The sequence below is a fragment of the Coloeus monedula genome (genome assembly GCF_965178545.1).
Source record: "Coloeus monedula genome assembly, chromosome: 3".
Classification (NCBI taxonomy): Eukaryota; Metazoa; Chordata; class Aves; order Passeriformes; family Corvidae; genus Coloeus; species Coloeus monedula.
In genome coordinates, this window is record NC_138783.1 from 80,630,742 (window position 1) to 80,648,593 (window position 17,852).

Sequence of the window (17,852 nt, forward strand, 5' to 3'; positions counted from 1 at the left end):
GTCAGGTTCTTTACTAAAGGCTTAGGTAATCTGTCTGATAATAGCACTGGGATGCTGCTGGTAGCCAAATAAATGTTACTGACCCAACTACGTCAGTAGCATCAACTCAGGCTTTTCAATGTTTATTTTACTCTGATGATCACTTAAAGTTCATGAAATAAAAACAAACTGGCATCAAACATGTTTTGGTAACCATATACAAAAGACAATAGAAATGCAGGCCACAAATCCCGACAGTCTGAAGAGTTGTACCCTCTTCTAAGTGCTCCAAACGAGTCACACTACCACACATCTATTGGTAACAATAAAAAAAAAAAATCAACCTTTGATAATTCTTCTCCTACTCCTTGTAAAAATTTGGTGAGCTAAGCGTGTGACAGCCAAATCCAGGAACAAAGACACATGCAGTTGACCTACAGTGTAGGGCCATGCTTGCCTTTAACATACAGAAAACCCAGCAGGACAAAAGGAAATATGATATTAGAACAAACAGGTACAACCCACTTTTGTGTAGGATCACCATAAAGCATCTCTATTTGATTAGGAACATAAACCTGATACACAGAGGGGTTTTTGGTTATTTTCTCCCTCTCTTTCTCACAATCAAAGACAAATTTACCTTCTTGGCCTGACCTAAAAAATGATGTAATAACAGCTCTTAACTTGCTCTAGAACAAGCAACATGCATTGGCAGTATCACAGACATTCTGGATCTTGAGGATTTGACATCAGAAGGAAAACATTCTAAGAGAAGAAAAGGTACTTTTTCTTTGCTGCTTAGGAGACATTGTCTAAGTCTGCTTTTTAAATAGTATGTGCATATTTTTAAAATGCATGTTCTTATATTCACAGTCAGACCAGCTTACGTTTGGGATTGACTCCCTCAATCTATGCAGAATCAAACTCAGCTAAAGTCAGATAAAAGTTCTTTACTCCTTATTTAACTTGTTATTTGAGAGTACCTAGAAGAATTGTTCACAAAAGAAGGAAATTCATACCACCAAAATGGAGGCATCCAAGGGTAAAACTTTTTATTTACTTTACAAACACACTGAAGAGTCATTCTCTACTACCGCTACTTCCCCGTATTTGGTTACCTCTTCCTAAAACCTTTCATACAATGAATCACAGGAACAGCTCAGTTTGGAAGGGGCCTCCAAAGATCATCTGGTCCAATCTTTGTGTGAAAGGGAGCCTAGACAAGATCACCTAGACCTTTGTCCAAATGCATCTTTGAAACTTCCAGTCATGTGGACTCTGCCACATTTCTGGAGACACTGTTGCAGTGATTGATTGTTCTTGCTGTAAAAAAATTCTTATATCAAGGTGAAACCTTTCCCAGTGCATCTGCACCCATTGCCCCCTGTCTTCGTCAAGTAGCTCCTGGTGAACAGAGATCCTCCATTCTCTTTGTAGCTGCCCTTTCCAATAAAGACATGCCCTTTCCTACACAAGCACTCATGTTCAAACAGCTGCAAGTCAGACCAACCTCCCCTCCACAAAGGAAAATGAATTATAATAAGGGCAGCAAGTAAAACTGCTTGTGGTCTTTGGTGGCAAGAGGATACATGGATACAATGGTGAACAGGACTGCTGTTTGGAGGGGCTATGACAAGCTGGAGGAATGGGCCTCATGAAAATCAAACACAGCATCACACAACAATTAAGGCTTGGGCAGCAGCTCTGCAGAAAAAGGTCTGGAGCGCCTGGTTGATAAGCTCCTGGCTGATGAGTCATTAGTGTGCCTTTGCAGCAATGAAGGTTAAAGGCTCAAGTATGTAACTTGGATACAAATTCTTGTGTACAAAGGCAGTCTACATTTCTTAAAGAAGTTGCTGAGGGAAAAGCAGGCAGTGAAGGTGACAGTAAACATTGAAAACTGAGCTGAAAGGCAATGCTGGCAGACTATAATTTTCCTTGGCAAAATTGCTTATAAGACACATCTGCCCCCCTATTATGATGTAATGTCCAATAAAAATCTGTACGTGCTGCTTCGTATCTTGTCTTTACACCATTTTCCTTCTGTATCAATGACACAAATTTCAGTCCAAGAATACTATTACATAGATGCTGATTTCTAAAAGCTGTTAAACTGGCCTTCACAAGTTGAAGAGCATCCTCAACCAGAATACACATCCTTAATCATTCCCAAAATGTCCTCTATAACAAAATAATTAGAGGGTCCTATATATAATTGTCTCCAGTGCACTGGAAAACACATAAGGCAATATTTTGATTTGTCTATCTTACTCTACCACTAATATAAGAAACATCATAAGCACAATCATATCCAATAAAATAGGTGAGAAAAGAATAAACAAACAAACAAGAATCCAAGGCATCTTTTCATCAATAAATCATTAGCTCAGTTAAAAGAAATTAAACCTACTCAAAGGGAAGAAAAATATATCCAAAGTAAACAGGAATTATCCTAAGTAACACTTGAAATGGCAAGATAAACTTATTTTATCAGCAATAGAAATAAGCACAATAGTTCCAAACAATCTGAACTGAACCAGCAGGAGTTGTTCACAGCATCTTACAGCTCACTGTGGACTCGCTCACTCCCCTCAGCTCACACTAAGGTCTCTGTGGTGCCATGACTATGTTGTTAAGCCAGATCACAATGTCAGCTCAGGTACCTCTGAAATACACTGCCAGCTCTGGTTAATCATTACAGGCCGTGCCTATTGAATGACAGACAAGCACTTCACAACACACCTCCTTGTGGGTCCACCAAATGATTCCCCTATTTCCTGTGGCAGAGCACATTCAGATACCAGACTGCTTGTCCTGCATAGCTTTTCATAGTCATGAACTTGTGCTTTCTTTTTCTGTGCATGCTTATTTAACAGAGCCCCAAGATAATTTCTCCACAACTGTATTTGAACTGCCAACCTGCACTCAGATCAAATAATACAAGAGATCTCAAAGCTCACTTGAAAAAACATCCACCAAGGAATTGTTCATGTTAAACACAGCTGTCTTACAAAAACTCTATGAGTAACACTATATTCAGCATTATATGCCAGCACTTGCATATTGCAGGAATTTAGAAGGCTTAGTCATATGAATAATTCTTTGCAATTCATTAAAAATACAAGTAAGGTTCCAAAAAGTTGACTCCCATTTAAGACATCCAAACATTATGGCATAAAGAGTAATAAAATATTTAAGAATATACATTTTTAGGTTTGATTTTTTTTCTAAAATACTTATTAAAATAATTCATTACACTTCTAAACTATAAAACATTTAGCAAATAAGCATATTAAAAAAATGAACTTTTCTTAAAATAAATTCAGTGTTTAACAGGAATTAGGAACTGCAACCTCTTCAGAATTTCTAACAATAAATAGCTGCTAAAGCAGGGTTTTTAAAAAAATATTTTATGAGGGTAAACAAATCAGTCTGACTTTTAAAATTTTGCTATACTTCATTGAAATGTACAAATTCTGAAAATACACACAATAGGAAATTAAAGGCGCAAAGAGAATGCTTACTTTCTCTAAATGCTTTACAGTAGCCAAGGAATGACAACAAGAAGAACAGGGCACACAGTAGGTCTGCTCTGCCAACAATCCCAGCAACCTTCAAAAAAAAAAAAAAAAGAAGTTTCAAATTATCAGATTTCTATTCTTAGAAAACCTGAAGTAAAGGTAAAGTGAATATATAATAGAATATAACTGTATGACTTTTTTTTCTTTAACTTGGTTTACTGGATTAGTTATATCTAGTTTTTTAAAATGCATTTTATTTTTTATTGGGTATTGCTTAGTATCAACTACATAAATGGTTTGGCTTTGGTTTATGAAACTTTTAGTTTATGAATTTTTTTTTTTTTTAAGAAATGAAGGAGGACTTCACTGAATAAAATTTAGACTCTACACAATTCCATCTGTTTTTTGAACCAAATTGCATTTCAGTAGAACACTTGGAAAACATGAAAATATAAAACAGTTTGGGTTGGAAGCGACCTTAAACACCATCGCATTCCAACCCCCCTGCCTTTCACTAGACCAGGTTTCTCAGAGCCCCATCCAACCTGGCCTTGAACACTTCCAGGGATGGGGCATCCACAATTTTTCTGGCAACCTGTGCCAGTGCCTCACCACCCACAGAGTAAGAATTTCCTCCCAGTATCTAATCTAAATCTACTCTCTTTCAATTTGAAGCCATTACATGGCTTGGAAGCCAAACATCCAGAACCACAATTAAATTGGCAGCTCTCTGAAACACAAATCAAGACTGTTCACTTTCAGAAGACAAGCCAGCCTTCAAATTGCAATCTGAACACTCAGAATGGACAAATAGCTTCCAGCTTGCAGATTCAGGGGGGAAAAAAAAAAAAAAGAAAAAAAAGAAAAAGAATCCCCCTCTGGCAGTTTTTTGTGTTATATTAACTGACTGCATTAGAGTTATGTCCAACTTCATCTTGAAACAGAAGCTGTACTAATACAAAAGAAAATGAGAAGCTCATCCTGGGACCTCTGTACTCGAGATCTGTGCCAACTTACTCAAATCAAGTGCAATCTCAGGGCTATCTGCAAGCTGTGGTTCAAACCCCATAACCATTTACAATAACTTGCTGAGATAGAACAAGACACTTTTGGATGTTCAATTCTCAATTACACAAGTGTCAGGATACACCACAATTTTTTTGTGAAAATCATGACATGGAGTTGGTAAGGAACTGTATAGGCCCTGATGCTGGAACCGCACTAGAACATACACCCAGAGCAAGGATCATGTAGGTACACCTTATTTTTCAGTCTAGCTCTGCTTCCTGGAGTGCTGAGTTCCATGTTTTCAGGAGAAGTACAAAAGCAGGGCAGAACAGCAACAGGTTTTCTTTTTAAATTTACTTTTTGTGATCATATTTCAGGGACAAAAGCAGAAACTTCAGTTCTTGTATAATACACCAGTTGACCCATTTTGTGTGTGGAACAGAAAGAAGAAAGTAAATAGGAAAAGAGCATTTTTTGTGTCAGGGTAACATGATGGAACAACTATTTCTAAATAACATCAGAGAAAGAGAAGCATAGAGGCATGACAGTATGACTGATTCCACTGCAGAGACTCTCTCCCACTTTACCCTCAGCTTCACTCGAGCACCATAAAAGAAGAAACTGTTGGACTCCTAAATTAGCTCAGAAGAACTTCTTGATTTATCTAAAGCTGTGCACCTAACTTCTCTGCTTCTTCTTCTATCATACAAAGGAATTACGGGAATTAACTCAATAGCTGTGGAGTAATTTGAAAGGTGAAAATAATGAAGTGTCATTCTGCTTCAGGAGCCGCTCTTGCTAATGAGATAAAACTTAAGGTGAACTGACGCAATTTCGAAAATAAATGTCCACTTGTTACAGCAGAGACTAAGGGACTAATAACACACACGGCCTCAGATGACTCCAACAGCACAACGTTACCTAAAATGCAAGGTAAGGCATATAGATTCTGGTAAGAAGGCAAACAAAGGAAAAAAGAACAAACCAATTTTAAATTAGTATCAGATACATTCTTATGTCCATGATTCATTTAGCATTTCATCACTGAAGCGTTACAAAGAACAGGCCTTTTTTAGAGCAGAGAACTATAGCACAAGAGTATTTACTTGTAGGTAGAAAAGTTAGAGTGTTTTCCTTACATAGGTACTGAAAGCATTACACCTTTCAAGATCTGTTTTACATGACAGTTTGTTTTGCTGTATAAACCAAAACCCAAAGCAGCAAACAGACGGATTCTTCACAATTTTATGTCAAAATATGTCAACTCATTTCCAAACCGGGATGTCGTGATACTTAAAACTCACAGGTTTAAAATCATGAGGAATGCTTTGTAAGAGATGCTGCCAGACACACACTCATCCTAGAACTGTAGCAGTAATGACTCCTTCACTGCAGCAAGATTTATTATTCACCATGTAAATGATTAGAGGCTTTTTTGTTCATTTCTGTATCTTAGAAGATGCCTGATATATAAGCATGCTACTTCCCCCCCCCTCTTTTTCCAATGTTTGCCTGCAGCATATGCAAGTCTTCAAACTTCAAATATGCAAGCAGGCCACATCACTTGTAATTTATTTGACATGACAAAGGGCTTATTAATATTCTCATGCTGATTTAAATATATTTTTAGAGTCAAATGGAATGAAGAATAAATTTATGGATATTGATAAAAGAGTCAATAGTAGGTCTACTACAAAGTTAAGACTCAAGCAAGATTTCTCTTTACATATCAGAACAGCAAAAGCACTGAAGACTTGTTCTACTTTACTCTGACATCTAAAACTGGGTTTGGAGAACAAATATGCGGGGCCCTTCTGACACAGTGCACTCTCACAAAGAAGTTATTGTGCAGCCGAGCAAACATCAGAGAATGATTGTCAAGATATTTTAGCCACACTGCCAGAAAAGGTGCCAAATTACTAATGCATAACTTTGCACCATCTCTAGGTCTTCAATACATGCAAGGTCTCCAGTCAGCTGAGAGCACTGCTTTCAATAACTTTTTCCCCGTCAATTGAGTACAGAGCAAATGCAAGAAGCCAAAACCATGGCATATTGTGAATAAACGAAAAATCAGTGCCACAGATGTAGAATGTGCACTGTAGGATTCACTGTTCATTGCTAGGACAAAATCAAAATTAAAGCTAGTACTTTTTCTGTAGCACAGACCTTCCAAACTCTAACAAAACCCCCAAAAATATTGTGATAACTTTATATTTCATTTATTCCTTATCACAAGATCAAGAAATCAGTGACCACATCCAGCAAGCCCACCAGCATAAGGCCATAAGATTTTCTTAACTATGAGCACAAAAGAGCTTTTTAAGAACACCATCTTCTCTTCACAGAATTTCCACACAAGGACTTTACGTTTTTGTCAGATATTTTAATTGATTGCTATACACATGCCATGCTTCTATTCTGCATCTTCACATCTTTGCTTTTGCCTGCACTATTAAAGGACCCATTACTGTCAAATCTGTGTTCCCCATGTACATAATTACAGACTGTGATTTAAAAAAAAAATCCTTTAATCTTCTCCTTCATATTAAAAATATAAACCCGTGGAGTTTGATCTCTCATGAAACAGGATGATTTCCAGCCCTTTAATCACTTTCACGGCTCTTCGGAGCACTCTCCATTTTTTCCAGTGTTGTCCTTCAGCAAAACTGAAGGCAGTATTCTTAGAGTCACATCCAAATTTCATACAGTGCCCCTACTCTGATTTTATATCTCTTTGCTTTTTTATCAATGCAAATGGAAATGGAAAGTAATTAGGGAAATCCAGCAGGTAGGGAAACTGTAGCATAGTGCTATCCTCCTTTAGTTATTGTACTTGAATGATTTATCTTCCTTAGTAAGATCTAGCTCGGTGGAATTACAAGCCTTGGACATACTAACCATAATAATTTGATTGTTCTGTTAAGATGTGGGCCGAGAGAAGCATTAAGAATATATAAAAGCAACGTATAAAGTATAAGGCTATGCCATAATTAATTAGTCAAGATGGTCAAGAACTTCTAAAATAAAAATCTTTGGAGATAATTATTCAATACTTACACACTCGGTGTGCACTGGATGTACAGCAAAGAGCAAAGCAGCAAGAAGAGAGGACTTTGGTGCCAGGTTTAGCCGTCTTCCTTTATTACTGAATTGCAGTCCACCCAATAATATGGAGAACACATCAACCATCAACACTGAGATAGTACAATGCAGTACTATATTGATGACATGGAAACCAACTGGGTAGAAGCCTCCAGCAAAAAGGTAATTAATTCTATATAGAAACAAAAATATCAAGGCTAGGAATTACAACAATGGTTAGAAAAATACAAATGGAAAAACTAAACAACCCCATAGCAAGACCATATCAGACATATGCACCCAAAAATAAAGCTGACACATCTCAATATGCATGGTGTTATCATTTAGCCATCACAACAAGGTAGAAACAGGTCCCAGTCTTTAGGCCAAGGTATTAATATGGAATATAATATGGATACAGTATCTATCCTCTCCAAAGACATATGTTAGCACTATTATGTTAATCATACCTATAGTTACTTAGAAGTGGCTTTTGGTCAACAAAGTAACTTCAGTGTTGCAACACAGGAGTATCCTGGGGATAAACAACCCAGCCCACTGAGGGGATACCGCTGGGCTCCAGAACAGCCAACTTGATGAAATTATGTTAATTAAATCCACACAGTGAGGAAACTAATATGCACTGAGACTGATTTCCACTGACATACTACCTGAAAGAGGTCCTAGCATTTGGGTGCAATCAGTATCCACCCAGAAAGTAGCCAGCACATCTTGGTAACTGATTCGTGAGGCTGGTTAGAGAGAAGTTTTGTACAAGTATTAGAATCAGAAGGAAGTGTGAGTGAAAATTCAGTCTAAATCCTTATTCAAAACAGGAACTTGGCAGTAAAATGGAGGCTGAGAAGAAAAGGGGGAAATATCGTGCTATTATCCATATACTTTATCAGCAGGTAAGATATATAGAAACTCAGTTTGATTAGGGGATTTTATAGCTCATTTGGTCAATCTGCATCTGGCATAAATGAAACCTATTTAAAAACTTAACCTATTATAAATATGATACACATAAAAGTTGGAGCTTAGGGAAATTAAGGAAACCCATTTCTCACTTGTAAAAATAGCATTTTACGGACCATCTCCACAGGCTCATCTATATTTTCAGATACAGAAATGATTGTATCCCAGTTCACTCTTTAAACAAACCAGAATGTTATTAGAGATGGAATATACCACAGAGACAAGAATAAAAATAAAAAGCAAGGCATGTTTTGTGTAATGCACTGAAAGCTTTAATAGGTTTAGGACTCTGACACGTTCTATTCAGTTGCGTATTTTTCTTGATGAAAATGTGAAGAAAGCCCAATAGACAGTGAAACCCACAGTGCTAGGTACTTAAAACACTGACACCACCCCAAAGGGTCAGAGTTTTTGCTTGAATATGAGGACTAAGAGTGGGAACATTTCCTCTGCACTTACTTAGTCCCTGGCTTGGAACGAACAACTGCAGAATGAGCACCAAGTCCCCACTGACACCATTGAGTCACATGGGGAAAGTAAAGAAATTAAGACTGAATTCTCAAATATTCTCTGCATTACTGTGCCAAATTTCTACATGGTCTACTGTTTGCTCAAATCTTTGTGCAAAAAACATAAGCTAAGTATCTACAAAAGTAATCCTCTTAAACGTTTAGTTATTTGACAAAACCAGCAAGTTATATATAGGCAGACATTTCACTAGATTCTCAGACACTCACTTAAGTTAGAATATTGGAGTGAAGAGGTAAGAAGACTATATAGTGAGCTGATGGAAAAAGGCCACAGTACCTTGATGCTATTTATAAAATAAACCATTTGAAAGGTCAGCAGGAAAGCAGAGAACAAGAACTACAATAGCAGTATAAGTGGCAGCATGGCTAAGTGAAGGGAACATACACCTCCTAGTGCTTTGATGTTGGGACATACCAAACCACACTGCCCCTAGTACCAGGTACAGAAAAGCATTAAAATGAAATCTCTGAAAAGTAGATAGAAATACAGAATGTCAAAATAATGAATATTTTGGGAAAGAAACCATTGGAAAATTAAAACACAATTTGAGATTAAGGTAGTGAACTCAAAAATCATATTCAGGAAAGGTATCCAACTACCCTCCAGCTACTATGTTCTCTCCTTTTCTGTTGCCTCCTCCTTAAATTCAATTGAGTCAATAGAGGTTAAAAAATATTCAGACCTTGAGCAAAAATTCAAGTCTCACCTGAAAGTTAGGACAGTTAGCGGTCGATATGACTTATGACTGGTATTGCTGCTGAGTTTGCTACCCCAAAAGTCATGATACCACAGGTCCCCAAGTGGGGTTTCTGCCCTGAGGTCCTAAAAGAAAACAATAAATTACCAGATTCTTAACATTTTTCCTTGGTTCAAAACAGCTAAAACACAAGTGAGTTCTAACTAATACAAGCTCACACTAACATGGACATAGCAGGAGTTTTGTTGCCTCACTACTGACATTTGACCCACGGTACCTGAGTTTGCAATAAAGGTCACATCTTGAATGCCTGTCATTGTAAAAGCCATGATTGTGGATTCTGTAAGTAGGCATAACTACATGCAATTTAGAGCTATATTTGCATCAGATTATAAGATGGTCAATAGCTGAGATATGAAACACATAAACCTCCTTACCTTATAATTTTGTAAAAAGCCTTTGATTTGAGGTGTAGGCTATCTTGCGAAGAAGGCCAACTACAAACTGCTGCAAAATATCAATTTTTTACCAGTGCAGTAGCATAACTACTAATGAAAGCATGAAATCAAGTAGACTAAAGGTAGGAAACAACAATTAGCTCTTTTTGAAGCCTTGGTTCGCACAGAGCTATTCAAATAGTTGAGGTCTTTTTAGTTCTTAATACATGAAATCAAGAATCAACATCTCTATATACTGCTCTAAAAGATTAAAAGACAGAAAAGTAATGAATTATTTTAATTTAGGGTGCAATAGGGGCCTATAAAAAAACTACTGCAAAGAAAAGGTCTTGCTTGCTTGCTTGCTCTTCCCTTTTATCTCAAAGCCATGCTGATAATGAAAAAATCCAAATAATGTAGGCTATTAAATGGAAAGCATAGCCTTTGGAGAATAAAAATCAGGATCTTGCCAGCATCTGCCTCAGTTTTCTATGAAGACAAACTTGGAAGTTCAAACTAACATATACTTACCCCTCTTCTGCTTCCCTAGTGCAATTAAATACCAATTTATGCTACAGCAAGGTACATGCAGGTTAAAGACACTTGAGACAGAACCTAAGAACAAAATTGTACTAGTTAGTACTACACCTGCAATCGACAAGTTACTGTGCCCCCACCTTCTGTCCTGAAATTGTTTAACAGACCAACAAAGCAAAGGAGGTGAACAAGACAATTGCAAACACAAGTAAGTAGACAAACAGGCTTGCTAACCACATGAAAGGTCTTACAAAGCCTGGTGCCCCTGTCTTATTATTCCTACAACTCCAGCTACTTCTAAGATTCCCACACTGCAGTTCCCTTGGTTTACTAATTCCAGTTCCTCTCCAATGCTGTTACCACCTCACTTGCTTCTACAGTATCTTGAGCACTTCCTGTGGTCTCCAGTACCTTCCATCTCACCCTTAACTAGAATTTTTGGCCTGCCCATACTTCCAAACTACTGCCAAATTGCTGATGACTGGCTGCTGCTAAACTGAACTTAACTCATTTTTATTTGCTTCTCTCTTAACATATTCTGACTTTCATCCATCCAAAAAATACAAATTAAACAAAAAAAAAAATCCAGGAAGAGATTTATTTCTATCACTTGATCAAATTTGGCCAGTATTAGACAACAGATTAAAAAAAAAATTAGGAAGGGGAAATAGGCTCAAGTTCCTAGCATACAGTCAAATGAACTGAAGCATTCTCTAATAGGTTACTAATCAATACACAGAAAAGAAAGCAGGGCTAAAACTGCAGTCTGAAAAACCAAGACTGCAGCTGTCAATTAAGGAACTCTTAGGGAAATTCTTAAGAAATCAAGAGTCACAGGGGATCCTACTTGGGCTTAAGAATTACCAAGGTGAAAAATCTCTTCATGCTCTCACAGATGTTTCTACTGCCAAGTAATAGCTAGAAATTTCTTTCGTCTCCCAGGACTGCAATTTCAGCCTTAGGCACCTAAATTCCTGTTCCATTCCTCACTGGTATGCACAAACCCTAAAGGTCATAATTTGACTCTGAGCAGGAACACACTCAACTAGCAGCTCACTAAATCAATACAGTCAGCTTTTCCAGGGGCAAGTTGGGACAGTGATGTACACCAAAATCTACTGAAGTCTTTGTACTCTGCAGGGTACAGTTGTCAGAGGGTGGTGTGGCCCTCAGACTGTTTTTCCAACCAGCAGCACAGCTCTTTATGTACATAAAGTCTGAGAAGGACATACTTTTATAAATTTTAGTACTGAAAAAGAAAAGTATGTCTTTCATGTCACAGATGGTCTTCAATAACTTGAGATGGGAAATGTATTTGAGATGTTCAAGGCTTGATTTCACGTTCCGCTATAATCAGCCTTCTTTTGTCTTCCATCGGAAGAATGCAGGGAAAGCTGAATGCATGGAATTACTTAGTGATTAGATTACGCTTCCATATGACCTAAAAATCTTCAATCATGTATCTTGCTCTTGTATCCATGTTCTGTGAGAAAGTTTCTTTCATTAATTTTCCTACTTAGTGAACTTACCCTAAAATAGGAATGGTTTTCTCCAGGAGACACAGCTGTTTAAAAGCTACAAATGATTTTCTCTTTAAAAACCAAAAGTAGCTATCAAATAATCTCTAAATATTTTATTAGCAGCAGCTTACACACAGCAGAGTTCAAGATTTGAAGAAAGGTCAGTTTTTCTATATAAAGGCTTTTGGAAATGACATATGTGTCTGAAGCTCTGCTTAATCCAACTGTTTGTCTTGCCAAGCTAGTAAATAAATTAAGACAAAAGTCACTGTTGTGTACCAGTTAAAATGCTGCTTAAAATTATAAGAAAGCATCTAGAAAACAGCCTTTAGCTCCAATAAATTCTAATAATGGAATGTTCCATGATACAATAGGCATGGGGTCAACTAAATGTGTATCTTTTGCTAAAAAAACAGCAAAAGAAATGAAAGATTGGGATGATGGCAGCTAGTAAATTAACAAAAGGGGCACTGTGTGGTACCCAAGAAAGTACTACAGTAGCAAGGCTCAGTAAATCTACAAAATTATTTCAACTGCTGTCTCCTATTAAATAGGAATAAAATATGCTATGCTTTGTTTAATAAACTGTGCCATTGCCAGATAATCTCCCTCCCCATTAAACTGGTAAACTCATTGTCTCTGTGTTTTTCTTGTGGATTTTGAATTTCCATATATGCATACGACCCCTGCGTTAAAATGATATTGTCATAAAATCCTCATTTAATTTCTAGGGAATAATAGAGAATTTTGATGTGAAAAATAGAACCAGCCTCCCAGTTTTTCAAACATACAGATTACATATGAATTAACTTATTTAAGCAGTTGGTTGAATTTCTCAGCATTGCCAACAGCTAGAATCCCACTTCGAATTGTTGGGTTGCATAGATAAATTGAAACATTTTTAGAGTAAAGACTGAAAGAAGTGGAGAGAGATTACAACTGCGGAAATTTCACATTAACAAAACAACCTGCCTTGTTTCAACATCAGTCTTTTGTTCATTCTTTCAGGAAATTAAAATATTATAAACAGGTCCCAAATAAAATTTTGCAGAATGAAACACTGCCAGGAGCTGTGCAATCTAAAATACAATACTACTTTAAAAAAAACCCAAACCAACAATGCTATAGGTTCTTAATTTGTCTACAGCATTCTCCTGAAAGCTTTGAGATTTATTTGCACGTTGACAGATGTATTTTCCCCCCATACATTTATAACTGAAGGTATGATGACTTACACATGCATAATAGAAATTTGTCTAAGGAAACAGTAATTCTGCATGATTCTAAAAGGCACATTGTGATAAGTTGCCTCTATATCTTGTGCAAGGAAAAAAAAAAGTGAATTGTGTTTTTCTAGCAGTATGAGTCTCCAGATTATCCTCTTTGTAACCCCATGGCTTCAGGAAAACAGAACCAACAGATGAATGTGATTATTTTTACCCTGTGCTTGTCTTTCTAAATGTTTAACAAGTACCTTCCAGAACAGCATAAAAGCTGTAACACCAATACCCATCCATGGGCACAGGCTCGCTCACTGTGATCCTGTGATGTGTCTCAGCAATTGAAGACACTACACTGCTCAAAGTCAAAAGAATCTCAGCTAGAGGTTTGTTTGAGTCACATGTCAGTTTCTAAGCATTTAAAGGTCTGTTCATTGCACGTATGATCAGCTTTAAAATTGAACACAAGAACACTCCACCTCTATTTAAAAAAAATACTGTTGTCACAGGAACTTTAGTGGGGGAAGGAGCATAGGAAAAGGGAGCTTTGCTTGCTCCTGTAACATTTTTATGGTATAAACTACACCTGGAGATCCCCTGCACCCTACAATAGCTTAACGATGCCTTATATACCTGTAACCAGACTAAGTTCTTTCACTGGTCTTATTCTGCGACCCTCAGAAGATAGTGAACAAAATCTCCTATTAACATCCATGGGTATCAGGAAAGTTTACTGTACACTCTTACTGACTTAGAAATCAGCATAAAATTAGACCTACTGGAAGTCTTGATGTACAGGTACCTTTAAATCAGGCTTACTTTAAAAAACACCCAATGAAACAAAAAGGAAAAAGGAATTAAAAAAAAAAAAAGTAATACCCAAAGAAAGCTCTTTACTAGGCTGAAACTTTTGGGCCTGTTTAGATCAACTGTTGCATTATTTCTTTTCCTATGGCCATTTATGCCAAACAGCATGAGGAAAAGAAGAGAGACAAACCTTATTATTGATGATGGCTTCAGAATCATCAAAGACAAAATCTCCATCATAGCTGTTAGCAAAACAGAGGAAGGAAATTAACGCCACAACCATTTTAGCCCAGTATGATGGAAGGAGGAACCATGATACATCATGGTCCAGATTAGGTTCCATTTGTGCCATTCTGTGAAATGCTTGTTCCAAGTTGGGAGCTTCAGCATTATGTTAGTTGAAAATCTGGAAGAAACACATACAAATGCACAGTTACAGCTCTAATTCACTAAAAAAGAATTTTAAAAGGAAAGCTGGGTTGGGAGAGGAGATGAAGTTTCATACAACCTTACATTTTTTCTCTCAGTGCCTTTCATAGTTACTGGAACATACCTAAACATAATTTTGTACTTCAAATGGGGAGATAAAGGCAGAATTTTTCATGGTTGGAGCACAGAGATAAATACAAGAAATTCTTAGATGTTAAGGTAAAACTTTGGCACAGTCGAATTCTAAAACCTAGAGCAAATCACTGTTTTTCTGTTTCTTACTGTTCTTTTCAAGTAATACAAACAGAGGCATCAGGGGGACTGTGGAGCATTTACAAAGTTCTGTAGAAAATTATAAACACTATAATTTCCTTCCACATTTGAAAAGCAAACATTGCCAAAAGAGCTCAACTCTCTTCAGTTAATCAAATTAAAGGACCTAGTCTTATACATTCCCCATAAAAGGACTTCATACAAACATCACAGAAAGACATATGGAGATAGCAGTTAATCGACTAGGCCCTGAATCTCAACAATTCAAGCAATGAGACAACAAAAGCCATAGAATTAAGGTGGGGCTAGTGTTCACTAGATCACTCTGCACTCCTCAAGTAGAGTGGAAATTCCACTGTTGTATTCATGGGCTCATGAGGTTGTTGAGGCAGATGAAAGAGACCCTGCAATCCAAGCACACTGAGTGATACATCAATGTAGAGGTAGTAAGGTTAGAGGTTTACACCCATAAGCCACTTTCACTTGGATGGGTCTCTTTGAATGCTCCAGAGCCAGCCTTCTGTCTGAACTATTATTCTGCTTCCGCTTCTCGGATGCTCAGACACTACTGTGAGTGGTCTTATTATCAAGTGCTGGTATAAACGGCAAGGGAAGGAGGTTATGAATGGAAAACTGCAGTAAAAGCCAGGCAGAATATGAATTTTTTATTTTGTAAGCCTAAAGAATGATAGGCACATATAACAGCCTATCTTCAGTTTCTTTTATTTATTTGCTTATTAAAGCAACTGTTGCACTCCTGAAAATATTGCATTTAATATCTTCATACAGGAAAACAGAAAATCTAGAAAAACAGCTCCAGTGCACCCCTGAAAGCATTGCATTTAATGTCTTTGTACGGTCTAGGAAAACAGCTCCAATGATTTGGTTTCTGGAACAGAGCTGACCATTAGAACTGCTACAGTAACTGCTCTGTATCTTTCTCTTTTTGCAATATTACATTCCAGTGTCCACATATTCCCAATTCCTGCACACACACGTGCACAGGGACAGGCAGTACACCCTGCCACACCAGTGCCCCTCCTCGCTTTGGGGACCATATGGCGCTGCTCCTAAATCCAGATAAAGTCAGTAACCTGGAGCTGTGCAACCTGAGAGGCTAGAGCTCCCCGGCTGAGCAAAGCAGCTGCTTTATGAGCAAAACCTTTTCTCAGAGTAGTTCACCCTTGTGCTCGTAGTTTGACGGAGACAAAGAGAAAAAGCGTGGCTGTTAACTGAGGGAAGTGCACGGCGTTGCTCCCAACAGCACGGATACAGCATCAATACGCACCACGGAATTAAAATATTTAATCTAGTCAAAATTCATTCCGCCCTGAAAGTTTCTCCCATTACGCTTGCTCTATTTATCCGGCGCACAGCTGCTGCCAGCCCTCTTCCCCGCGGTCCAGGAGGCCGGGGCCGTCGGGGGCTCCCTTCCCCGGGCAGCGCGGTGACCGCCCGGGCGGTGCGAGCACCCACGAGGGACCGCCACCTCCCCCGGAGCGGCGCACAGCCGCTGCCCGGCGGCAGGGGGACAGGGAGGGCGCCTCCCCGCCGCCCTCTCCGGGGAGAGGCGAGCCCGAGCCGACCCGAAGAACGCCCGCCCCACACCGCAGGCACCTCCGCGGCCGGGCGGGCACGGTGCGTCCCGCCGGAGAGCGCCGGCGCCGCGGGGGTGCCTCGCACCCAGACGGGCACTGGCCGTGAGCGGAGCCCCGCAAACTTGGGGGCGTCCCGGGCACTCGGCGGGCGGTCGCAGGGAAGGCGCCGGCCCGGGAAGGCAGCGGCGGCTGCGGAGTAAGGGGCAAGGCTGGGGGGCAAGCTAGCCCCGCCGGGAGTTTGGCGGTGGCCCTGCCCCGCTCGGCGCTCCCCTTTTGTCCTGGCGGCGACGGCTCCGCCGTAGGGGGTGGCCCGTCCCATCCGGCCCTCAGCCCCCCCAGGCCGGTCCCGCCAGCGGACGGGGCACTGACAAGACCCCCCCCCTTCCCCCACGCAGCGTTACCTGCGAGGACACGGAGCCCGCGCGGCATCTCCCACCCGGGAGCGAAACTCTCCCGCCCGGCGAGCCCCGAACCGGAGCGGCCGGCGGGGGAGGGGCCGCGGCGGCTTCGCCTCCGGGATCATCCCCGCAGCCCATTGGCCACCGCCCCGCCCCGCCCCCCTCTGGCCCCGCCCCCAGGGGCTGCCCTGCACGCCCATTGGCTGCGGCTGCGGTGACGTGCGGCGGGCGGGGCCGGGCGAGCGGAGCTGGCGCCTCACTCGCGGTGGCAGCGGGGTCGGTGCGGGTCGCTCCCCTTGGATCCCAAACTCCGCACTCCGCGCACAGGCGGGGCCGGGTGGGCTCCTGGTAGTGCCCGCTGCCGCCTGCTCCGCGTTCCCGGAGCGCGCCCGCCCTCTCTGCCCCGGCGGTGGTCATTGTCCCGCGTATCTGGCTGGCTGCGGGGTGGGGGCTGAGCCGGGGAGAATGGGGGCTGCCCGGCACCGGGGCGGGAGAACCGCCAGCCCCGAGCCCCCCACTCCTCTCGCAAAGGCGAGGCTCCTGCGGCGGCGGGCGTGCGCGGAGCGATAATCCCCCCGGAAAGCTGATACAGAGCCAGTGGGGCGGCGGCGGGGGTGGGTGTCGGGGTCTCGCCGCCTGGGGCGGGTAGCGGGACGAGCTGGGGACTTCAGCAGAGCGTTCCAGCCTTTCTGTAAGAGGCTCTGGTCCTACCGGGGTTGTTGCAAGTGGTCTCCGCAGGACAGGTCCTGTAAGGAGACGACAAGAAGACTGTATCAGGCGTAGTTAATTCGTACGTTTAAACATCACCGCGATTTCCTCGTAAGAAAGTGTGATT

The 17,852-nt window shown here is 40.5% G+C and overlaps 1 protein-coding gene across 1 annotated transcript in view; it reads right to left on the bottom strand.

The window, feature by feature from the left end:
• Positions 1-17,075, bottom strand: part of TMTC4 (transmembrane O-mannosyltransferase targeting cadherins 4) — a 54,862-nt gene extending 37,787 nt beyond the window's left edge. Inside the window, exons 1-5 of the mRNA XM_082277996.1 lie at positions 17,021-17,075; positions 14,510-14,725; positions 9,808-9,923; positions 7,569-7,785; positions 3,504-3,591 (exon numbers count right to left, since the gene is read on the bottom strand). Of these exons, the coding sequence (XP_082134122.1) occupies positions 3,504-3,591; positions 7,569-7,785; positions 9,808-9,923; positions 14,510-14,671 (583 nt within the window). The 5' untranslated portion in view covers positions 14,672-14,725; positions 17,021-17,075. The remainder of the gene's footprint in view (positions 1-3,503; positions 3,592-7,568; positions 7,786-9,807; positions 9,924-14,509; positions 14,726-17,020) is intronic.
• Positions 17,076-17,852: the final 777 nt, after the last annotated feature.